Source organism: Hemibagrus wyckioides, linkage group LG21, assembly GCF_019097595.1.
Source record: "Hemibagrus wyckioides isolate EC202008001 linkage group LG21, SWU_Hwy_1.0, whole genome shotgun sequence".
Lineage (NCBI taxonomy): Eukaryota > Metazoa > Chordata > Actinopteri > Siluriformes > Bagridae > Hemibagrus > Hemibagrus wyckioides.
The window spans coordinates 5,830,680-5,857,321 of NC_080730.1; the positions used below are offsets into that span (position 1 = coordinate 5,830,680).

The following is a 26,642-nucleotide window of genomic DNA, read 5'->3' on the forward strand; positions in this document are numbered from 1 at the left end:
TTTTGTCTACACCCTTTTACCCCCAAGCCACAGCCAATTATTTCTGGTGGTAATAGTGCATGCTTGGAGGGTAATTCAGTCCCTCAATGCTAGGCACATGGGTAGTTCATTCATGTAATTTCATTACATTTCCGCAGGATGGAGGCAGAGATGCGTTGGTTAGAGGAAACACTTCCTTGAGCTGCAAGTTCACTTCAGTACAACAAATAAATGTATAAAAACACTTACTAAGGAAAATGAAAAGTGCCCATAGCATATGATGCGACCACACTATGAATGACAGCAATAGGCCTTAATTATAAATAAATAATTAAAGGATATTTTAATTATATCTATCTATAAATTTTCATTTCTATTCATGTAAAGCCATGCTTTTGTACTCAATTTCACTGAATTAAAATTATTAACTCGGATCACGAGACACTTTAAATTTCTTTTTGGTGTTATGGGCGGAACTTTTGTGCTAGACCCCGCCCCTTTACTCGACGTGCCCTAGTCTAACAACACTACAGGAAAAAAAAAAGTAAGATATGAATATAAATATTTAAGTGTTACATTTCCTATTATCAAAATTAGTAATTTTTATACCACTTTTTTTTGTTTAAAAACGTTTAATTAGGTAGTATTATAGCATTTAGCTCCGGCTCTCACTATATAGGCGGGGCTTGTGTAAGGCCCCGCCCATTGTGTAAGCTATTCGCGTTAATACAGGCAACAATGCGGAAAATAAATAAACAAGATAGAATTAAATAAAATAAATGAACAAAAAAATAATCAGACTAGCGTTACTGCTTTGAGTCTGTTTCTTTTTGTGTATTTACATAGGCTATTTAATGTATATGGGGAAATTTTTTATCTGTAGTAAGCTTCAGTTTGTTTGTTTGTTTGTTTGTTTGTTTATTTGTTTTTGTTCGGAAGACGTTTATTTACACTACACGTCTTTGGTAACACCTCAGCCTCCCATGGGGTGGGGGCGGGGTTTGCGAATAAGACTCCGCCCCTTGTGCGTCGAGGCGTGCACGCGTCTAACAACAGTGCGGAAAAGAAGTGAAGGGGGGAAAAGAATAGCCCAAAGGATAACTTCAGTATTAAACCTACCGGTTTATTATAACCACAGTTTTTATTTAGTCGCTCTTTTACTAGTTTGGTACGACGGTGAATTAGAAAGGACATCTTTAAGTGGACTGTCTGTGGTCAGCTTTTAGATCAGGCTCATCGCTTTATATATCCTTTTGGAAGAAGTGACCTGGATGTCTACATTTTTCCTGCTCACACTAAAAATACAAAAATCCTGCTTCCATGCAAACTGGTGTCGGAAGTCATGAAGTATCCGGGTAAGAGAAAATTTTATTTTTTATTTTATTTCCTTGTTTGTGCTGAATGTATGAGCAACATCAACTTTATTCCATTCATAATAAACAGCATCAAGTCACATAAATCCTAAGGCAAGAAAGTCTTTTGAGATTGATCTCTTCATGGCTTCAACTTCACTTCCATGTATCTTACAGTAAAAAAATAAAACATGACATTTAAATGCTAGACAACTAAAATAAAAATAATTAAATAATTAAATATTTCAATCACTGTCGCATCTCAGTGTCATTAAATGTTGATTATTTTCAGCCATTACACACAACAAACATAGACCACAGACCCGCATCCCTGTGCTCCTCATTATTCTTATTTATTTATTTATTTATTTCCTCATTTATATTAATACAACACGAGGCACACAGGTTTGGAGCATGTGTGCACCACAAACCCATTAGAAGTCACATTAGATCAAGGTCTACTGTTTCTTTTTTATCCCTCTGAGGTCGTCTCATATGGCTTCCAGAGTCAGTCATTGTTTGTACACACACACACACACACACACACACACACACTGTTTCTTCACATCTCAGATGTTTGCGATTTCTGTCTTGACTTTTCACAGAAGCGAGCTTAGCATCAGCTTGTGAAATGCCGCTGAGTTCACTGTCTAGGGAAAGCTGGAGATCTGTGATATATGTTTCACTGAGGTTCTAATTGTAGTCTTCAAGGCCACTGTGCTATTGGTTCCTTGACCCTGGACCTCATTATAGATCACAACAAAACATTGTGTCCTTTTAAACCAGTAAAGGTACAATAGTCGGTTTTCTTACTTGTGCATATAACCTGGAAGATATATAAAGCATAATAAAATAAAAGCATTAAGCTGTGTGCTTATTAAAAGTCGATTAATTTGCTGAGGAAACGTGTTTGGTCAGGAACGCTTGTTTGGGTTTGCATCCATTTTCTCCTCTCGAATGCACCTTTAAAGCCAAAAACTACTTAAATGGGCTAGACCTTAACCTAGGAGTCGGTGATCTTACAAAAATATATCACAGTACTATATCATGTATTCACTGTTGCATCACAATCCAAACCAAACAATGAGAAAATATCTCATTGATAAATGTAATACTGTAAAAATCAATAAAAATAGATTGTAATAGCACTAATCAGGGACATTTTTAGTGGGTGAGCGCTGAAGGAGTGAAAATACCTGACATGATGTGTCTCATATACACAATTTACGGTAGTTAAAATATATCATTTAATCATAGCCTCAAAAATTCTATGATTATATGTAATTATGCAATTTGGAAATGGTTTCCTGTCATCCGAAATAACGTAATCCTATTTTTAATATTAGATAACACAGCTAGCTAGTATACTGACACATAGTATGCATATGTGCAATTTATAGATTTGAATCCTGATTTGCGTTGTCGTATGCTCATGTATCGCCTCAAATCTGTCTCCTAGAACGACCACATAGGCAAGTTTGCTGGCTACGTAGAGCCCTGGTACCACGTCATCCTTCTGATGTGATACGTTGATCTGTGATCTTGAGTCTATTTGGTGCCACTGTAAGCTCAGCTCATACATGAACACTGTTTCATTTACGCAAGAACTGACACAACAGAAACGTATGAATTTAGCGCTGAGTAATGAGATTCGGCTAGAAGAATGAACCTTCTGTGGTTTGTCTCTATGAGCAGATATGAACCGAAATGTCTCGCATGTATATTTAGATCCTACAGCATATGTCTCATGCAGAAGGCCGGCTCATGTCAGTAGATATGATGACCTCGTAAACCTCAAGGTCACATGTGTGATCTGGGCTGATTGTTCACCTGTTGCCTTATCAACAAGTGTGCATGTCTCAGGCCTTTTCTCCGGACGGGTTTTTCGACCGTTCTGACTGATCTGAAATGACCCCAGTGCTGGGACAGAAGCGGCAGAGCGTGGTCATTCGCAAGCCCTGGACTAATCCCAGCTGAATGTGTTCAGAATAGTCTTTTAACCGGGTGTGACTGGGGAACTGCTCGGGTGACGAACGAGGCCTGATCCCTGCTTCACTCTTTCTTGGTGGGATTACTGAAGTTTGCTCTGGTTGTTTCATGAATTCACAGCAGCAGAGACATCCAGATGCATTTTTCTGCTCCTGAATGCCTTGGTATTTTATTTATGTATATCGCATATATGTCATGTATACCGATATGATGAGCAGAACATTGATTCATCATCTCTCACATCGGTAAACATCATTACATTAATGCACACATTTTATTAGCAGCTGATTGACAGGCAGACATTCATTATTAAGGCTGAAATGGATTACCAAAAAAATTATGTAATGTTTCAAGAGTAGCTTTGAATCTCCTAGGGGTCCAGCGGCAGGATCCTGCACTCTCATTGCCGTGGCCCAGGTTCGATTCCCAGGCAGAGAGCTAACCCAGCCACTGAAGAGTTAAGTCTCAGTGCCGGTCCCAAGCCCAGATTAAATGGGAGGGTTGCGTCAGGTAGGTCATCCGGCATAAAACTTGTGCCAAACCGAAACATGTGGACCAAATGGTCTGCTGTGGCGACCCCAAACAGGGAACAGCCGAAAGAACAACAACAAGAAGAAGAGTAACACTGATTAGTTTATATGATGATGTGTTCTGTAAGGATATTTATATGTAAGCAACATTTATGGAATGAGTCTCCAGTTTCAGCATATTGTTACAGTCAGTGCATGGCTATTTCTTTCTCTAAAACCAGTTTCTTTTATGCACAAATGTCATTTATGTATGTTTTAGATGTTTATATGTGTTTTAGATGTGAATATTTTGGTGGACTTTCCCAAAAATGTTTTTAAAATGATTACTGTATTTGACCAAGATTGGTACTGGAAAGCTGTTATTTTTCTGTTTAAGTTATAGTGCAGTGTTCTCGGACGTTTGTTTGTATAAAATCGAAAGTAAAGTCAGGTGATGTTTCTGAAATACCAGTAGGATGTCACGAAACTGAAAGTACAAATGGCGGGGATTCCACAATTTCCTCTTGAGTACTAAAACAAAAATCCCACACTATCCTTTACATGATGCATGATCATTATTGTATTCTAATATATATTGCAACGCATTATGGAAGGTTAGTATCTAAATGACGTAGCCTTTATACCCAGTGTAATGTGCTACATGGGCTCCTAAAGGGAAACTACAGTCAGGTTTTTCTTTTAAAAAAAAAATGCGTGTCATTGATGCGTGTCAACTTGATTCCCACTTTACCGTCATGGTAGATTCTGTAGAATCTGAACTTTTCCCGGGTTTGAATCCAGGGGAATCTCCCTGTTACTGACATATTGATGGTAGTAGGAAATAGATTTTGAAGAACTACACGCCCTTTTAGGTGGATTTTTAGAGTGGGAGGTTGTTCAGTTTTTTTTTTTTTTTTTTTGTCAGCTTCAAAAGTTGTTATGATACGTATCAAAACCCCAGAGAAGCACCGGGTGACGCAAAACCTGAAGGGCATCTACTCATGTTTGAGTTCCCACACCCACTCTGGGTCTAGGATAGAAAAATTATGTCTTTGATTAAGAACCCAAGGATTGTGGACACCTCACTATCACACTGGTGTGGGTTTTCTCCGTAATGTTTTCACAAAGTTAGAAACCCACGTTGTCTACAATGTCATCATATGCTACAGAATTACAGTTTCCTTTCACTGGAGCTTAGAGACCCAGACTTGTTCTAGCATGACAATGTTCAGTGTGCATAAAGCGAGCTGGCTTGTCATGGTTGGAGTGGAAGGACTCCGATGTCCTGCACAGAGCCCTGAGTCTGACTCAACCCCATTGAACACCTTGAAGTGAAACACAGACCATCTCACCTGACATCATCTCACTAAAGCTCTTGTAGCTGAATGAACACAAATCCACAAAGCCTTGCTCCAATTTCTAGTGGAAAGCCTTCCTAGAATAGTGGAGGTTTTTATAGCTGACTAAACCAGGAATGGGATGATCAGCAAGTTAAGTTGGTCTTTATTTGTCATGTATACATTACTGCACAGTGAAATTCTTCCTTGGGGGTTGGGGTCAAAGCGTAGGGTCAGCCATGATGCAGCGCCCCTGGAGCAGGGTGGCAGTGGCAGCTTGTGGTTGCTGGGTCTTGAGCCCTGATCCTCCAGTCAACGACCCAGAGCCTGAAGCACTTGAGCTACCACCACCCAAAGGAAGCATGTGGAAGCAAGCAAATGATATACATATACATTACAGCACAGTGAAATTCTTTCTTCACATATCCCAATATTGGAGGTTGGGGTCAGAGCAAAGGGTCAGCCATGATCCTTGACAGAACCCTTCGAGAGAAGAGGGTTAAGGGCCTTGCTCAGGGACCCAGTGGTGGCAGCTTGGCCATGCTGGGCCTTGAACCCTAATCCTGCAATCGGCAACTCAGAGCCGTAACCACATGAGCTATCACTTCCCTTTTGATTGCTTTTTTTATATATCAGAACCTTAGAGATACAAACTTAAATGAAAACAATATCTGCTTTCATAGCAAAAGTGTACACAAATGTGGAAGTGGGAATTTGGGGCGGAGATTTGGGGAAAGTTCTCAGAGGAAAGTGCAAGTAAAGCAACCGCAGCTGAGCCGTAAGCCAGTAATGATCCAGGTCCTGTGGATCAGATCTGTTCTTATGTAGGGATGCAGAGCTCCTGAAATTGGACCAAGATCATTCAGAGTTACATCCAAATTCATGTCGTTGCTTTGTGACACTCAGGAAGCATCTGGGGGAAGTCATTTACAACTGAGTGGAAATTCTAAGAATCGTTGCTTGACTTGATCTGTAGGGAAAGGAAAATCTTTTCTATATTGATGTACTCTACATCTTTACTCCATTAATTTTTGATTCATAACTAATTAATAATGCAATATTACAGCTGTACACAGATGGCTGTGGCATTGCTGGGTTTTGAACTCTCAGTGGCAATGATGCAGTGAACAATCATTTATTTGTACTATTTATTTTTGCATGGCTCATTTTCTGGTCCCTGATGTAAATGTTATAATTTTGCATGTGCCGAATTCATAAAAAACATAGACAGCTAAGTTTCTTTAAGTTATAAAATATATTTCTTTATAATATATTGCACTTCAAATAGTTCAGTATTTTTTCAGACACTTATTATGGGAAAATTCTCCCCCAAAATTCTAAACTTTTTCCCTCATATCATAATAATACCAATAGCAAGATTGATTATATACAATATGTTTTTGTGGTTATGTTTTGCTTCATACCTTCAGGATTGGGGTTTGATTCTTGTCTCCATTCTGTGTTGGTGGAGTTCACTTGTTTTCTTTGTGCTTCAAGGGTTTCCTCAGGGTTCTCTGGTTTCCTCCTCCAGCCCAGTTGTGGGCTGATTGGCATCTCTGAATTGTGTGTATTGTGTGTGAACGGGTGAGGGAGTGGGTTGGTGACTTGTTTAGGATGTCCCCTGATTTGTACTATGAGTCTTCTTTGATAGGCTGTAGGTTCTTAGTGAGGCTGTGTTGGAAAAACAGTACAGAAAATGGAAGGATGGATGGATGGATGGATGGACTGACGGATAGACAGACGGATTGATTGATTGATTGATGGATGGATGGATGGATGGATGGATGGATGGATGGATGGACTGATGGATAGACAGACGGATGGATTGATTTATTGATTGATTCGAGTGGGTGGTGGATGGATGGATGGATTGAATTGGATTGAAGGATGGATGGACGGATGGATAGATAGATAGACAGACGGATGGATTGATGGATGGATTAATGGGTGGAAGGACGGATGTATGGACAGATGAATAGATGGACGGACGGATGGGTGGATGGATGGATGGATTGAATTGGATTGAAGGATGGATGGACGGATGGATAGATAGATAGACAGACGGATGGATTGATGGATGGATTAATGGGTGGAAGGACGGATGTATGGACAGATGAATAGATGGACGGACGGATGGATGGATGGAAAGATGGAAGGACAGGACAGACAGATAGATGAATGGCTGTCCATATTGTGCTAAAAGCTATTGTTTCCTACCTTTTCTGTACTAAAAACCTCCTGATGGATGTTCTACCTCAGCTCTGCCGAATTCTCAGTTCTAATTGGTCAGAATAGTTGACTAATATTCCATTACCCCAAATAACCTCCAACAGTAATTTTGGCTGTAACATATGTATTGTGTTTAATATATTATCATTTCGTTATTTAATTAATAATGAAGTTAGCAATAGCAACACATCACTGTGGTATATAAAAGGAATAAAAAACACTTCAGGCTGAAAACAGTAACTGACCTTTGTGTTGGATCCCACTGGATCACAGTGTTGATTATTTTCCATTAACTGCACATCCTTAAATGTTGTATTCCTTATATACAATTGAAATATACATTTCTAAAATTTAGCTTTGGCTTTTTGAAAGATTTATGAGGTGAGAGAGCTTCCGTTTTGTGAGAGGCTTAATTCTAAATCTACTTACGGACACTTTGTCGATGCCATTCATAATGTTGGCATTTCTCTAATTTTGGATCTGCAGCTGTTCCTAGATTAGATTTGTAAGCTGGTCTTTCTCTCTCTCTCTCTCTCTCTCTCTCTCTCTCTCTTTCTTTCTCCCCCCACCACCACCTGTCATCACACATGGACTCATTCACTCTCTCAGCTGTGATGAAAACCCCTGTCACAAACCACCAGGTGGATTTTTGCCTACGTCGCCTCGTTATCAGCGACCTCTTTCCCTTACTCCGCATATGTTTTATCCCAAAACGGCTTATTTACCTCTCAGACGTCATTGACACTGATACGCCGTGTGCCAGAACTGATATCTGCGTTATGAAATGTGCTTGACGTGACTGATGGACTATGATCACGTTGAAGGTGTCTGAACACAATGCTTAACTTTGTTCTGAGAACTTTATCCAGGTCAAATCAATTCCATGGATCGCTCTCGTCAGGATTTCTAGTGGTGTCGTACGCTGGTAAAAAAAAAAAAATCTTATCGGCAGATTATAAACGTAATGTGGATTTAGTGCTTTAAAGTGCTGTTTTGGTGAAAGAGTTGTCTGTTAGCATCAAATATTTGGTCAGCCGTGATATTTTTGGTGTCTGGCATTTTCAGTGTTTCTGACAAGCCAGGAAATTGTACAGTTTCTAATATAAATGATCACACATATGCCTTAAATACTTGTGTTTCTTCTTATAATACTAGATGAAATGCATTTTCCCAGCCTCAGGTTATGCTCATGATGTCGAAATCAGCTACACACACCCTGCTCATATGGTTTGTCTGACAATAAACTGCTAGCTCTAGCATATCACACTGATAGCCATGTTATATTGTAGCTCCTGAGCACTAAATAATCAAACGTCTTCCCTGATCTTAGTCTCAAATTACTCTTGATCTATTCACATTTACATATCTGCGTCTATCTGATACTGGTCTTTCAGTATTATGCACAACGCTGACCCTGTGGTTTGCAAACGAGAACAAAATATAGGGATACAGTGTGACCTGCTGTAATCTTTAAACATGAACACAGCTTTAACCAGATGTAGGCAGACAACAAACCGTTCTGTCTCCTTAGAGATACTTCCTGAAGATTAAAGACAACATTATACTAGCAACTAGTTTTATGTTTCTCTGTTTTGAGAAAACATGTTTGCTTACAAACTTACTTCAAATATATTTCTAAGTTCATAGATTTCAGCTGCACATACGAATCTCACAGTCTACCACCATCTATCCCAAATGCGCTCTACTAGACTCAGATCCGGTGATTGAAGAGGATTTTGAGGAAGCCTAAACTCGCCGTTATGACCATTGAACCAATTTGAATGGATTTTTTGCTTCGTGTCATGATGCAAGATAGATAAATGTTTGTACATGATGAATGTGATCAACAGTAGTACTCTGTGCTGCAGCAGTTAAACAAAGCTTGATTGGTATTGGTTCAAGGGTTTCTTTTGGGTTCTCCGGTTTCCTCCTCCAGTACAAAGACATGTGTTGTAGGTTGATTGGCATCTCTAAATTGTGTGTATTGTGTGTGAATGGGCAAGGGAGTGGGTTGGGGACCTGTTTAGGATGTTCCTTGCCTTGTGAGTCTCCTGGGATAGTCTCCAGTTTCCTTGCAAGCCTGTGTTGGAAAATCAGTACAGAAAATGGAAAGATGGATGGATGGATGGATGGATGGATGGATTGATGGATGGATGGATGGATTGATGGATGTATTGATGGATGAATGGATGGATGGATGGATGGATGGATGATCAAAAGCAGTACTCAGATATGTTGCAGCAGTCAAACAAAGCTTGATTAGTATGAAGCGTTTTCCAGTATGAAGACAGTATTCCCCACACCATTACACCACCACCACCACCAGTTTGAACCTATGATAGAATTCAACACTGTAGCCTCGGATTTGTGTTCACTTTCTGACAGAAATAGAAGTTACACTGTTTCTCCACTTGTAGGTTTCTTGTACTTCCTGACATGCTTTTCTGCTCAGCACAGTTGTAAAGAGTGATTGTGATAGCCATCATCGTTTCAAGACGTTTCTAGCCACAGACCCTATGACGGGGAGGTCCAGTCGGGGTTGCAACTTCTGCTTGGTTTTATTGAAGACCTGCACCCACACTGACCACACCCACTCACACCCCCACCGGTCACAGTCATCCACACCCACACTGACTGCACCCACACCGGCCCTTTCCAGATAAGATTGGACACCCCTGCTCTAAAGTCCACAGGCTCTCTAGATGAGACGAAATTGTTCCCCGTTCTGATGTTGGATGTGAACATGTACTGATTTGTACCCACTGTACTGCTGTCACGCTTGTGTATAATGTGAATTCAAAGCTAGAGCTCTACACTCCATGAGAGAAGGTCTTAGCAAAGCTGTTCTCGTGGAGGTTTATCCAAAAATTTCCATCACTGGAGCAATATCGTAAAGAGCAGTTCACTTCCCCAGAGATTTTGACTGCTGCAACCACAATAAATATGCATGCAAGGCTGTTGATAGAATTTATGATCTGCCCTTAGACTTAACTGTAACTGTAGTGTTCTTTCCTAAGTACAGGGAAACATGTTAAAACTCACACATCATCACACATGTTCTACAGGAAGTGATGGAAACGCGCTGAAATGTGTTCCTGTTGTTGAACACTGTGCTGAAGATGTGTGTGCCGTGGACCTTCGCTATGTTGTGACTGAGATGATCCGGGCTGGTGGGGTGGATGATGTAATGGTTAGTCCTGTGCTGCCTGCATGTCAGTGTGTCACCAGGATTGGGATTTTCTGTGTGTGTGTGTGTGTGTTTGTGTGTGTGTGTATCTGTGTGTGTGGGCATGTTTTTAGATTTTGTGTTGGGCAGGAACCAAATGTCCCCACAAGGATAGGAATAGTTTTGACCTGGTGGTTGGTTCCCACTCCTTTTTTTTTTTTTTTTTTTTTTAAAAAAAACAAAACAAAAGTGTGTGTGTGTGTGTGTATGGGCTTAAACTTCCTTTTCTGCTTAGTGGAACATAGATGTAGTTGGAAAGAGTGAGCCGCAGGTCCCACGGGACTTATAGGGAAACAGACACACACACGGCAACTGACTATCATGCTTCCACACACCCAGAACCAAAAGTAGTTCCAAAGCCATCACCCAAATCAGCCTACACTTGCCCTTATATACACCGTCTCACATTCAGAGCAGAAAAAGAGAAGTTACAGAGCAGTTAAAGAGCAGTTCCCCACAGGCACAACTTAACGATTGGGCCCACAGGACTGCATTGTTTTCAAGGTTGAAAATCAGCTGACTGAAGCTGTGACATGTAAAAACCTGCTTGCACGGATTAAACCTCGGGAATCTTTGAAAAGCACATCAACACCCTGCTTTTCTCTTCCACAAACGTACAACCTATCCTCACAAGCACCGGAGCGCCAGCGAGGCTTCTCGGAAAACCCGAAGAACATCTCACACCCTCATAAAGCCCGCACACACCCTCACCATTTTCTGATCTAAACACAGACATAGCGAGGTGTTGTCTTTGAGACACGGATTGTGTGTGTGATCGTGTCGTCGTCATGCTACTGATATTACACGTGATTCGACTCAGTTACTCAGCAGTCACACGCCAGACCTGTGATTAATAGCACAATCTTATTAGCTGTTTTTTAACCTAGTTTTTAACTGTTTAATGTTATGATATCATATGTTATGATAACTAACATTAAATAAATATATATATATATATAATATATATATTCTTTTCGTGGATGTTCAGTAGCACTGGTTGAAGTAGCAAAGCATCCATCCATCCATCCATCCATTTTATATACCCGCTTTACTTCTAATTAGGGTCACACTCACTCCAATTTAGAATTACCAATGTACCATAATGTACATGTTTTTTGGACTGTGGGAGGAAACTGGAGTACCTGGAGTAAACCCACACAGGCGCGGGAAGAACATGCAAACTCCACACAGTAAAGGCAATTTATATATATATATATATATATATATATATATATATATATATAGTAAATTTTTTCTATATATATTATTAATTTATTTATTTATTTTAATCGCTAGTAGTAGTCGTAGTAGTATTTAAATACTTTCAAAAATCTTTTTAAATCTTTGTTATTAAATTATTATTTGAAATTATTTAATAATAAAAACACATTGTTTTAATATTTATAAAGACAATGAGATTTTCATTATTGAAATATTTTCTTTAGAAATGTTATTAAAAATAAAATTATATTATTCATTTAAATGCAAATGTTTATAATAATAATAATAATGTAGTATTATTATTATTATTATTATTGTCAATTAATTTTATTAAAAATTTAAAAAATCATTATTATTAAAATTTTAGAAATACTATTTAAAAATCATCTTATTTTATTACTCGAGACATTTAGAGAATTTGACAAAATAATATTATTTTTTATTTTTGTTGGATTTTTGTTTTTCTTATTTATTATTAAAAAATAACGCTGTTAAAAATCTGATAATCTGATCTACTTATAAATACATTTGAGAGATTCCATAAAATATGCAAGCTCATTATTATTATTATTATTATTATTATTATTATTATTATTATTATTATTATTACTATTTGGACATAAGCACAAGGACTATGTAAATAACTATGATTTTAGTCATCACATATTTATACTGCAGCACTGTGTTGTGTAGAGTTCACTGGACGCCTGTCTGACCGCGGCACCCTTTTATAAACCTTTTATTTTTCATATGCAGTTTGGATGTGACCTTTTATACTGAGTTTTTTTTTTCAACATCCTGTTTCGCAGAAATGCCCTTCCTCACCTAGTTCAGTACTTTCAGTGAACTGTGTGAAGTCCTGTCTTTACTGAGGTTCTCTGTTGTCCAGCAGAGGGAGACACAGATCACGAGAGAGGTCACTAAGGAGGCACGAGACTGCTCTTGGAAGACGTTTGGTATCTGATCAGTTTTTCTGCAACAGCATAACATTTTGTGTTTTGTTGCTTAGCAACGAAACACGTCATATAAAACATTAAGTGCTAGTGCATAATTCGCCTTTAATTACGAAGGCAGAAAAATGTCTGGCGTCGCCGCACACACGTTCTGTGAGAAGTCAGGTAGAGATTAACGAGATCTAGAAATTAATGACTCCGGGACTGACGGTTATTTTGTCCTTGTGCTTCAGCGCCGTTAATTAGCTTCATGACAGACGGCTTTTGAAAAAGGAAAAAAAGTAGGAGGAGCTATTTTTCTGTTGTCATGGCAAAATCGAGAGAAGGTGTGCAGGGGAAATAGGTGTGTGTGTGGTGTGTGTGTGGTGTGTGCGTGTGTGTGTGTTTCCTCTGCAGGTAAGAGGCCAGAGTTCAGGAAACAGCTTTAATGGTGTTCTCTTGTTCCCTTCACTGACAAAGAAAACTCACGCACGTTGCCCCCTTTTTTTCCTTTTCTTAACCTTTCACCTGGAAAAAAAAAGTGTAAAAGCCACGTTTTGAAACGGCAGAGTGAAAACGTTTTCTCTGACAGCTTCTAAAAACATTGCGGCACACAGCAGATGATCCCTTTCACACTAGTCTGTGAAGCAGTTTCATCAAATCTGAAGAAGCAATGAGGAAACGATAAATAAAGGGATAAAGACGTCTGGCAAAAGAGCTGTGAATGTTTAATAAAGTACAATAACACTGTGCTAAACTGTGCTAAATGTCTGAGCCATTGTAACATTATCATGAGAATGATATCTGGCAGAATATTTGCGTTAGTGACAGATTGGTGTATTTAATGAAGCGTCACTTCACACCACAAGTAACTATTTGAATCAGTTAGGTTCTAAATGATTTTTTTTTTTTTTTTTTGACTCGGCAGCATCAAGTCATCAGGTAATCATTCAGTTTCTTGTTGAAAGTGCTCCGAGTCAGGACACACACACACACACACACACACACACACAAAAACAACCCCCTGACCTCAAGTCTCTGCTTCAACACAAACACCACCTCCCAACCAAAAAAAGAGCCGATTTCAACCAAAAAAAAGAGTCGATTACAGAAAAGAATCAATCGTCAGACGAGTCAATTCTTGAAAAGAACCAGCCCCCCCCCCAAAAAAAGAGTCAATTTTAGAAAAGAATCAAACGTCAAACAAGTCAATTTCTAAAATGAGTTGATTCCCCACAAAAAAGAGTCAATCCCAGTGAAGAGTCAACACTCAAACAAGTTAATTCCTAAAAAAGAGCCAGTTCTCCCCAAAAAAAGTCAATCTCAAAAAAAGAGTCAATCGTCAAACAAGTCAATTCCAAAAAAGCGTCGATTCCCCACAAAAAAGAGTCAATCTCAAAAAGAGTGAATCATCAAACAAGTCAATTACAAAAAAGAATTGATTCCCTCCAAAAAAGAGTCAGTCTCAAAAAAGAGTCAGTCGTCTAACAAGTCAGTTCCAAAAAAGAGCCAGTTCTCCCCTCAAAAAAGAGTCATTCTCAAAAAAGCGTCAATTGTCAAACAAGCCAATTAAAAAAAAAGAGTTGATTCCCCACAAAAAATGAGTCAATCCTCAAACAAGTCAATTGCAAAAAAGCCTTGATTCAGCACAAACAAGAGTCAGTTCTCAAACAACTCAATTCCTAAAAAGAGCCATTTCCCCCCCCAAAAAGAATCAATCTCAAAAAAGAGTCAGTCCTCAAACAAGTTAATTCCTAAAAAGAATTGATTCCCCTACAAAAAGAGAGTTGATTCACTGATTCCAGGCATTTAAAAGACAGAATTCAATATCTAGCAAAATGTGATGGAGATAACAGATAGATTTGGGAGAATATAAAATCCGATTGCAACTAACTATTATTATGATGATCATTTAAATAAATAATCACGTAAGAGTCAACCCCAAAGCTTTGGATTCAGTTCCACAGACTGAAAATGATTCACCTGTGGATAATTGAGAACAAATTCTATTTGGAATCAAACAAATCAGGTGTTGAAAGACAACTTCAATTCATCATAACGTCAATATAAAAATGTGGGTTGATTAATTAATCAGTTGGAGGTCCTTGCGTGCGTGTCGACTCTGGATTTGGTCGCAGGTGAATCATTTTCAGGTGAATCGACTCCGAAGCTTTGAGGGTTGACTCTTAACTGATCGATTCCTTCGGTATATAGTTTGTTTATAGTTTACTTAATTTCCAGATCTACCTGTTTAACCTGGAACGTAATATTGATAATAAAGACACGCGTCACATCGAGAAGGAAATGTATCGGTCATGCTCTAGCGCTAGAACACGGCTTTGCTGGACGTCTGTTCCTCTTTGGGCCGATCTCACATGTGGCAGTGTTTACAGCGCGCTCGAGGCGTAGAAGGCTTTCTCATGAGCCGAGTGTATAATTACAGGACAGCTCGCTTAATCTCTGCTGGCTTTGCTGACTGAAATTAAAACACACACACACACACACAGTATATCATGCAAACCCCAGCTCTGCTTTCATGTTCTCCCACATTAGAACTGCGGCCTTGTTTTTGCCATAAAGTCGTTCTTTGTTTTTGTTTTTCTCAGTTTTTATTTTTTAAAAGCGACACGAAATATCGTTTGATGAAATAAACATGGAGAAAAATGCTCAATAAACAGATCGATGGTTGAACACAACCTGATTTTGTCAGGAGTATATTATTATTGTCCCTGCTCACTGCAGCTCACTCTAAACATCGTATCCTTAATGAGCAAATATTTCATAGCCCAGCATGGAGACGCTTTTTTATTACTTATCATCATCATCATCATCATCATCATCGTCTTCATCTGATCAGTGTTTTGTCTAATGAACTGCAGTAAAGAGGATTTGAAAATTAGCGATTATACTGCAGGATTATAGTATGAGGATGTTTTGTCAGTGTCCAACAAACGTTAAATATTACCACAAACGGATAAAAAGATTCATTCTTTAATAAATGGAAATGATCACTACTTGGTGGTGGGCCTGATCTCCAACAGCGACGAGATGGCCTACCTAGAGGAGAGATCATCATTGAAAAATTAGTGTTGTCAGAGGAATTGAGCATCTTTGGATGTGCTGGAGATGCTGTAAAGATAATTAATACTCACAATTCCAAATTAGGTAAATTCTGAAAGTCTGTGAATATTCCATTACTGACTGTAATGTCTACAGTAAACATCATCCCATATGTCAAAAGGACCGGATCTGCCGTGTTCCAGTAATGAACAAAACATCCCAAATATGTTGCACAGTTTGTATGAATGTTTGTTTGAAACACGGCAAAACTGAAATCTAGGACTTTCCCTGAAAATAAAGGGCGTCTGGTCACTCTCGCTTTCTTCCTGTGACGCTTCCTGATAGGTATGGTGTCCAGGAATGTTTCTCACATAGCCTGTAATGAAAGCACAAGATTTATTAGCAGAGTTTTTTTTTTTTACCTCACTACTTGGAAACCCATGAGGCCTGTTAAATAAAGAAAACAGGACATGACAGAACACAATGTACCAAAGTAAGGTTTTCCCAAATTACAGTACGGTTTAATTCCTCTGCTGTTAAACAACCACTAGGGGGAGTCTTGATGTAAGGAAGAGTGAAGGGGGACACGTGTTTATTGCAGAAGAGAGACCAGACTGGCAGACAAAAACAAGCCTTTGTTCATTCCATTACCCAAACAAGGATTTGTGCTACTCTCGCTTTTCAAACAAAACAGAAATAAAAACGCATTATTTTGCTTTCGTCATCTCTGCCAGGCCCTGTATGTTGTTATGAATTTCTTTCTGAAATACATTTTCACGTCTCCTTAGCGCACAGAGCAAACAAACTTCGGCTTGAGTGGGTGAGATCGTGCATTAACCACCTACACTCGAGAGCTGATTACACAGCACCTCGGCCAAATCGCACGATGGAATAAAAAGCCCGAGCGCACAAAGGTAAGTGGGTATGACGGCATGCAGTGTGGCCTGCAAGTGCATATTAGACTCCAGTGTTTACAGCGCAGGCTGTAGGTAGATCGGTCCATTTATGGTCATTTCCTGAGCTCTGGAGTCTCAGTGGGGTCCCGGACAGGACAGGACAGTTGTTTTCTTGAGTCGTTGCGAGTCTATTGTTCTGCTCGGAGGAAACACGACTGAAGCCACTTAACACTTATTTGGCTGCTACGTTACAGGTCGAGGTGCTTGTCAGATGTTGACCTCACGAAGATGAAGCACAGCTTTAGAATGCTATTTCAGTCCAAATCATCAGGCCTCAACTTGCAATGATTCACCTTCACAAATTTCCAGGTTGTACTAATGTTATCGGGAAGACTCCAGCTATTTTCCATTTCTCACTTTCATGGAATTACAACCAGTCTAAACGAAAGACTGATCCATCGCATCTGTGGTGGACGTGAATACACATCTCGACATATTTGCCTTCTGTCTTATCCCGGTCAGGGTCACAGAGGATCTGGAGCTTTATCCCTATAGAGCAATGAAAGTAAAGGAGGAGAACTCGTCCTGGACAGGATGCCAGTCTTGCATAGGGCATTGTGCATACACGCGTTCACACCTATGAGTCATTTAGAGTAGCCTGTCTGTCTAATTTTATAGGAGGGTTGGAGGAAACCAGTCGCCTGGAGGAAACCACAGTAAATACAGGAAGAACCTCATACAGACCTTTTAGTGATGTTTCTTTGTATTCCAAACCCATACTAACAAATACAGCAGTGTGATTATTTATTAATTTAGGTGTAGTCAAAATAAAACACAGCCACTCACACACCCTGTGCCCACCTTGTGCATGCCTTTATTTACAAAAGAAGAAGAAAAAAAGCATAATCCATACAGACAGTAATCTTTGTGATCAATTTATTTGTATTCAAACCCAAATGAACAAATACAACAACGTAAATCCTGGTGCAGTCATATTTTAACTAAACACAGCCACTTGCCCACCCTGTGCCCATCCTGTACATGGCCCTCCTACCCCACCACCTCTCATTTACAGAAGATGAGGAAAAAAAGAAATAAACCATACAGACAGTAACCTTTATGTGATCAACTTTTTTTTTTTTAATTCAAACCCATATTAACAAATCATATTTTGATCAGACACAGTCACTCACCCACCCTGTGCCCACCCTGTGCATGCCCCTCCCACTCCACCACCTCCAGCAGTCTCATCTACAAAAGTCTCATTAATAAATACAACAACGTAAATCAAAGTGCAATCATATTTTAGGTGTAACCATAATAAAACACAGCCACTCGCCCACCCTGTGCACATCATGTGCCCATGCCATTACCTGCCCCTCCCACCTCACCACATCCACCAGTCTCATCTACAAAAGACAGAAATATACTATACAGTCACGCATAAAACCCAAAACACAGGAACATAATGGAACAATGGCAAGAGTTACACTAATTATTAGTAAACATAATATATAGACTTAACTACTTATGGAGGAAGAGGAAAAAGGAATAAACCACACAGCAGTGACCCGGGTTCAGGATCAAGCCAAGGCTCTTGGAGTTGTGCTGCTTTCATTACGGTATATTTCACCTCTGGCTGTTACAATGTACTAACACTAAAAAAATTCTTCCAATAAATAAATAAAATTAAATAAATAAATAAAATTAAATAAATAAATAATAAAAATGAATAAATATTAATAAATGAATAAATAGATAATAAAAATAAATAAATAAATTAATTAATTCAAAGGAAACTTCATATCAGCGATTACACAACTTCGAATCAACAGTACAGTAGTGATGATAATCTGTAATCAGAAAGAGTGCATGAGTATAAACCGTGCAGCTGTCAGAGCCTCTGTTAGAGAAAATAAATCAATTTACAAGTGAATTTTCAGTTCTGTTCATCTCTCAGTTTAGACAAATGTGTTGAAGTCATCGTTGGTCGTTGTGTTAAGCCGAACAGAGGGGGAACATTAGCAGTGCTGTATTTATGGCAACTTTATCGATTCACCTACATCACAGTATTGATAACTTTACACCAACTGAGAAAGGAGCTACAGGGAGTGAGAATGGAGTGTGTGTGCTGGTGTGGGTGTGTTGGTGTGGGTGTGTAACCCCAGACTGGCTATCTAAGGATGCATTTTTATCAAGCATCACCATCCTCTCTGGTCTCTGGTCAGTGTACAGTTATCAAGCCAGCGCTCCAGATCGTGACCTTTAAAGGTTGCGGGAAAGAGGATTCTCAGATAAAGCGGGAAGAGACAGCTTCATCATCAGACACCGGGGGAAGACGAGGTGTCTCAGAGATAACAGATTGGTGCAAATTACACCCAGTAGATTGGCGAACGCGAGGGCCTGTAAATGACTCTGCGGTGAATAACACCTCGGGTTTAATTATCGATCAGTGTTTCGAAGAATTGCAGGGCAATAAATCAGGATTTCACAGCTGCAGCACTGCTGGAGCACAAGCAAGCAGTTAAATAAGTGAAACAAATGATGTGGAAAAGGTTAGCTCAGCTAGCAACTTTTTTAACATTGTGCTTCTAGAAATCTAGAACTTCTGTAGGAACTTTAACTCTAACTTCTGTATGTCAAAGCAGACTTTTACAGTAGCAGGACATTTTTAAAGAAAGTTACCTTTTTAACCTAACCCTCTTGTCAGATACTTTGCTAACCGTTTTGATTTGCAATGTGCCTCTGTTAGCCGCAGAGGTACTCCAGAAACATTTTATTCCAAAATGGAGGTTTTTGTCGCTCAGGAAGCCTTTAGCTATAAAAACTAATCTCAAAAACCGTCCTCAGTACTGATTTATTTGATGAACTTTCAATTCAAGGGGCTGATCAAATATGCTAAAGCTATAAGAACTGAATGAGAAACATGTTGTTGGCTTGTGATGAACATTAACTCAGTTTTTTTCTCTAGAATTACATGTGAAAAAATGGGAAACATTACTAGAAATCTGTATCTGCTGAGTGCACAGGTCTTCTTCAGATCATATCATCAAGCGTAGATGCTTTTATACTCAATTCTTCCATGATAACTTTCCTCAGTGTAATCACGTTCATTAAGATGTATTCAGACTTTCCCCTCATTAAGCCTACTTCCCTAAGAGCTAACCACATTATCGTTGTCCTGTTTAATCATATTTCTTAGAAAGCTCAACATTTGTTCATTTTTAAAGTTATATTTTATGATCGATTTGGTTTTGATAGAACCGATGAAGACGGAGGCCCCGGATAGAATGTTACTGATGTTACTAAAGAGAGATCTGTCTATCTTTATGGATTCATGTGTCAAATGGTTAACCTTTTCTTTTTACCAGTTCCATTTACCCAGCAAGATAGAAAGGGACTTTTTCAATCAGTGTAAACAAATGAATTATTTTATCACAGTAAGTCTGATAGAGAATGAGTCAGGACTCTGTTGGCTTTCAGTGAGAGATGTGTGTTTTTCCCTCTGTTGGATACAGAATTTTAGGGACTACTGATCGGAGCTCGAATCCACCAAGCTGGGCCCCTGAGCAAGGCCCTTAACCCTCAGTTGCTCAGTTATATAAAGATGAATTGTAAGTCGCTCTAAATATCTCATCTCTGCCAAAAGACAGAAATGTAAATGTGACTGTCTATTTTCATATGAGCCATTATTCAACACTGTGGAGTGGGACATGACAAAAGACATTCATTGGACACAACAAAATTCCATTTTTTTTGGCCACTGGGAAAGGCTGTTGTTTTCATTTGGGGAAAAAGTGACCACACTTTTGGTCTGTTAATGCATGATAACTGTTCTGTGCATAAAGGTTACTGTACTTTTTGGTATTTTCCACCTCACCTCTCACCTGTGAGATGGTATTTTCCACCTCACCCCTCACCCTCACTGCTCTATTAGATTTTTTTCCGCTTCAACCCTCATCATGTTAAGCGTCTATTAGGACTTTTGTTATTAAACGGGATTTTTCTCTATGCTATCTTTGTCCAGTGACCTCGGCAAAGGTGCTGTAGGAATCTAGAATATAATTATTAATATTATTTAATAGTAAAGAAAAGTGATTGTTGTGTAGTAATACGATCCTTAATATCAAAATTGCACAAAATGGAAAATGTGTCTGTTTTTATTATTTTTTTGTTTTTTAGAAAGATTTTATCCTCTAGCGTCTTTTCTCTTGGATATAAAGAGTCGGGTGAAGTTAGTCAGTTTGTCACACAAAGGGTCGGGATAAACAGCTTAAGATCTACAGAAGAAGTCCGTCAGGAAAGGGGGGATAATGCATCGTGGCTCAGTGGGGAAGGGGGGCTTCCTCAAACACTGATAAACAGGCTGACTGATTCTCCTCAGGCGGAATGTGAACTTAAACAAAAGCTCCTGCCGGGATTAGCAAGGCGAAGTGATTGTGTTTGAGCGTGTGTGTGTGTGTGTGTTAGTCAGAATATGAACCCACTTAGACTGGTAAAAGTGACGCAATAAGACAGAGTTTTCTGATTAAAGTGACAGTATAACGAGTCGTCTGTGTAAGGTTAATGGATATCTTCTATACTCTTTGGAACATTTTGAGGTTGTTGCTCCTCAAAACGGCTATTTTAAAACAGTTTAAGACACAGTTAACACACCGAACTGCAGCTCTATAGGAGTTTTAACATACTTGAACATATTTTTTTTTTTTGTATTTACGAATCAGATGCTGGTGAAGTGATGTAAAGATTAGTTTTATATTTTTCCATGTCTAATCCTGGAAGATTCCGTCTCTCTCTCAGACATTCCTCAAACGTGTTGTGTATTTGCAAAGCCGTGGGCAGCGGAGTAGGCCCGTGAGTGACACGCTCCGTCATCACCTGTGTGATGTTAGTCAAGGTCTGGAAGAGTTAGACGATATTATTCACAGGGGTAAATATGCCGTCGGGCCCGCGTCGATTGACGGACAGATTGACGAACGCTTTAATCGATCGTGTTGATTACGGTTAGAGCCAGAATGATGGCTTCACTACTACAAATGTAATCAGTTCATTGGATATTAGAAATATTTTTTAATATTTTTTTTTGGAGCAAATATTTCGTAAACAAAATGACTGAAGAAACCTCGACTTTGGGTCATTTATGGCACCTTGTGAAAAGTATCTTCTGGATGGTTCTCTATAGTATTACCCAGAGTGCACTGTAAATCCAGTGTACAACAACGATAAAGAGTTTAAAACACTCTTCAGTTTGTGTGACAGCAGATGACAATAATGTTTTCTTTCTGAAAATCTCTCTTACAGCAACAAAATAAGCTTAAAATTCGGTTTAGTTTTGATTTGCGTAGCGCTGTTAACAATGGATGTTGAAGCTTCAAAGGAGCGAAATATAAATGATAAATGTATAAATTTAGCCCTAATGAGAAAGCCAGAGGTAAAGGAGCTGAGAAAAAACACGAGGAAGAAACCTTGAGGCTCGAAAGGGGCTCATCTAGGTGACAGCGGATTGTATGATTTATAAATCATTTCCCTCTATAAGTGTGTACTGTATGAATTCATTGTAGCTTTAATATGATGTCATGACAGTCCTAAAGTCATAAGTCTTTGGTATCATCCACAGTAATCTCATGTATCATTGGACTGACCATGTGACCATCCTCAGCAGCAGCAAACGGTTTCTAAGGTGATGAGACTCTAACCAGATCACGGGTATCAGGATGGATCAGGCAGGTCCAGAGATCCTGACATTTTGGGATCTGTCTGAACATTCATATTGATACTGATTTACAGTTTGCATGTCTGTAGGCTGAGATGTATGTCCTTTTCCCTTCCAGTGATATGAAACAGTCTTTCATCCCACACTACGTGATGAAGCACTCTGTATCTCTGAGGCAGAAGGATGTGGGTGACATGACACTCGGTTCCTGTTCCCACCTTAAAGTTAACCATTTAACAATAATATGGTGTTCTAAAGTGTTTTATTCTGAATATACTCCAGCTCTTTGCCAATTTGTCCGAATTAAAGAACACACATTGTAGTTTTTTATCCATTTATAGTTACGTTTCTTAGAATTTAATGATAGTTTGGGTTGTCACTTATGTTATAGCAGCCTCAAACATCGTTCCTTTATCAGCTTCTCTGTTAAAGGTAATAGAAGGTCGTGTTATAAAGCAACTGGAAAGCTCAAAGTCCTCCGTCCTGTAGACTTTGCTTATGTCCGAAAAGCTTTACTTCCGAATAATATTAAAGCGCTGCAACCGAAGACTCCTTTCATCATCTCTTAATAGCAAATATTTCTTTAATAACGTAAACAAACAGAAAAATCTGTATGTTGCGTATACACTGTGTTTCAGGATGCAGCGAGGGAAATTTCTGAGTGTTCGTTCACTGATATTTCCTAGGAACACAGTCATAACTGTATCTGCACACCTCCTCCTGTTTAATCATAACAAAAGATAAACTCTTGTCTTTTGGCCATATGACTGAAGAATGATGGAAAATAGTTTGTCTATATTAATGTCTCTTGTTTCGGGAAATGTTATCGAGTCCAACCCACGCTTACGTTTCGCTCGGATTCCTTCCAAACTGTCCTCTATAACATCAAAAGCTGCACCCGAGCTCTTCTTTAATTTCTGCAGACCCGAAACCTTTGTACATGTAAACACATGGATCATTCGGGTGGGCTTTTGATGTGGCCCACATGCCCTTCAACCTCACAGACAGCAGATCCTCCTCTCTGTCCATTAGCATCAAAGGGCACATGCTAATGGCAATAGTGTTCGTGGCTTCCTGAGGTTAAAGTGCTTCTTGAAGCAGGGTGATTGAGGATTTCAGTCGTCGACTTCGGTCGGTTTGTGATCCTAAACTCTGACGCGAATGTGATCAAAAGCATGTTTTGACACTACGTTCTTTTTTTCCTTTCTGTTCCTTTCGCAGGCCGACGCTGCAAAGAAAGAGCTCCTTCTCTCTCTTCTCGTCGACGGAGAGGTGGATATTCACAGGGGTGAGTTCTGTGTGCTTGAAGAAATCAGTTAATTTACGTAGTATTTAGTAACAGATCTCTGGACATTACTGCCGTGATTTCAGGTTACTGTCTGTGCAGTTTTTCTCTTTGTGTATGTTCTCTTTGTGTCCGTAGGGTTTCCTCAGGGTTCTCCTGTATCTTCCAACATCCCCAAAACAAGCCGTAGGTGGATTAGCTGCGATAAATTGCCCCTTGATGCGAATGCAAATGTGTGTTAATGTGTGTTTACACTGCCCTGAGATGAAGTGACATTTTAATCAGGGTTTCCAGCGTTTTAGATCTGGATGGTCTTCATATACAGAGTGACTCTGACCAGGAGATAGATAGATAGATAGATAGATAGATAGATAGATAGATAGATAGATAGATAGATAGATAGATAGATAGATAGATAGATAGATAGATAGATAGATAGATAGATAGATAGATAGATAGATAGACCGACAGTCTGACAGACAGATTGAAAGACAGGAATAATAGATGACAGAGTGATAGATAGAATGTCAGATGATGGATGGATAGATAGATAGATAGATAGATAGATAGATAGATAGATAGATAGATAGATAGATAGATAGACTGATTGATAGACCAACAGTCTGACAGACAGATTGAAAGACAGGAATAATAGAGTGATAGATAGAATGTCAGATGATGGATAGACAGACAGACAGACAGACAGATAGATAGATCTTCAGAGTTCAGGTTGGTCTTCTTAAAACAGCATTAGAAGTATTTTTATTAAAATCTCAATACTAAGATGCCGACTCGATGCCGAGCTAGAAACAAAGGTTAATTTGAGAAACTCTCACATGAACTAAAATAATGTTACGCCTGCGTAAGCCTGCATGTCTGTCTCCTCACCCAGGAAGATGCTAATACACAGATATTAATATTTCCTCAATGTTACTTTAAAGAATATCTTTCCATGTTGTCCTCTAGATCCAAACCCTCCTTCTGCTGGTTCCTCTTTTTTAAACATGTTTTTCCGAAGCTTAAGATTGCTACAATAATACCAAGGGCTTGTTTATAACTTTGATCGATGACATAAGCAGGACCGAGTAAATGGATCTTCATCATATAATCTGACAGGAAGAACACGCATTATCTTGCAGCCTACAATTCCCAAGATTTTATCAGGATCATCTTGTGCCGTTCCAGATAGGATCTAATCTAATGCTGAAATTGCGACATTTTAAACACTAAGCTCTACTGATTTGTTGCTGCGGTCATCAATTCAAGCAGTTTACGGGTTTTTAACTTTAACTCACTTGTCCATGAGGTCATTTGGCGTCCGACTTCATCCCCCTTTGTGGTTTCTCTATTCTAGAAAGCCAGCATTTTCAGATTTACTTGTTTGTTTGCAGTAGAACAACGCTGACAGGAGGGACGTAAACACAGCTAAGGACTTGAGCATCCTTCTATAGTTGTAATTTATAACATGGTTGTAATTTGCATTCCCTTTTTACAAAGCTTTAATCCTAAAATGGGTCAGTGAGAGGGGAAAAAAATGTCTTTCCCGGTACAGTGTGTTATGTAAAGAGCATATTGAGCAGTACATGCTCTCCCTTGAGCTATTTCAGGAAATAATGAGTGGTGTGAATCGCACACTATTTAGTATCCAGGCTATTGGTGTAGTAAAAGACAGTGGTCACTTTGTCAGTCGTTGTTATGGATGTAAAAGTAAAATGAACTGTCCAGCTGCTTGCTGTTTCCCAGTAAAACATCTCTGCTGCGGTTTCGGACATGGTATGATGCCCAGGCATGTATAGAAATGGACATACAGTCTTGTTTTTGTGAGCGGAAACAAGCTTCCGCCTACAATGTAAAGGAGAAATTGGATCTTTAATACGATTTAGATGATATAAGCTATAAATTTCAGTTCTGAGCTCCGTGTTTCATATGTTCTCAACCTGTCTGTGTAGATATCCTCAGGTTTCTTTTCATCTTCCAGAAACATCCTGGTAGGTTGATTGCACATGCTAAGTTGTCCCAGGTCTATCTCCTCCTAACGCCCTGCATTCCTGAGATAAGCTCCGGATCCACCACAGATCCATTCTGATCAGGATAAAGGTGGGTGCTGATGAAGAATTAATGAATCTCTGGAACAGAATTAATGGACCTCTAGGAACCTCAAAGCTCCACATTTGGGGTTCAGTCTCACGTTCCTGAGTGTGCTTAGTATCAAAAGTATCTCTAATGTCTGTGTGGTACTTTCAGGATCTCTTCCACCGTCTCATATCCAAAAACAGCTCAGTTTGAACTGAGAGGTTTTTTTTTTTTTTGAGTCCCAAGAACTATCTGTCTTGAAGGGCAGTGGTGGCTTAAACAGTTAAGGCTCTGGGCTGTTGAGTAGAAGGTCAGAGGTTCAAGCCACAGCACCTCCAAGCAGCCACTGTTGACCTTTTGTGCAAAGCCATTAAGCCTCTCTGCTTTAGGAGTGCCGTATCATGGCTGACCCTGTGCTTTTACCCCACAATCTGGGGTATGTGAAGAAAATCATTTCACTGTGCGGTAATGTGAACCGATCAGGCATAACATTATGAGCAGTGAGAGGTGAAGTGATTAACACTGATTATCTCCTCATCATGGCACATGTTAGTGGGTGGGATATATTAGGCAGCAAGTGAACATTTTTGTCCTCAAAGTTGATGTGTTAGAAGCAGGAAAAATGGGCAAGAGTAAGGATTTGAATAAAGGGCCAAATTATGATGGCTCAGAGCATCTCCAAAACTGCAGCTCTTTATCCTTAAAGTCCTGTAAGTTGCGAGGTGTGGCCAGTGGATGCCCCATATCGCAACTTACAGGACCTAATGGATCTGCTGCTAACATCTTGGTGCCAAATACCACAGAACACCTTCAGGGATCTAGTGGAGTCCATTCCTCGACG

General features: G+C 39.3%; 1 protein-coding gene across 1 annotated transcript in view; it reads left to right on the top strand.

The window, feature by feature from the left end:
* The first annotated feature begins 1,030 nt into the window (after nt 1–1,030).
* The window catches only part of arhgef3 (Rho guanine nucleotide exchange factor (GEF) 3), an 84,302-nt gene continuing 58,690 nt past the window's right edge, over nt 1,031–26,642 (top strand). The window contains exons 1-2 of the mRNA XM_058373739.1: nt 1,031–1,334; nt 23,665–23,731. Of these exons, the coding sequence (XP_058229722.1) occupies nt 1,300–1,334; nt 23,665–23,731 (102 nt within the window). The 5' untranslated portion in view covers nt 1,031–1,299. The remainder of the gene's footprint in view (nt 1,335–23,664; nt 23,732–26,642) is intronic.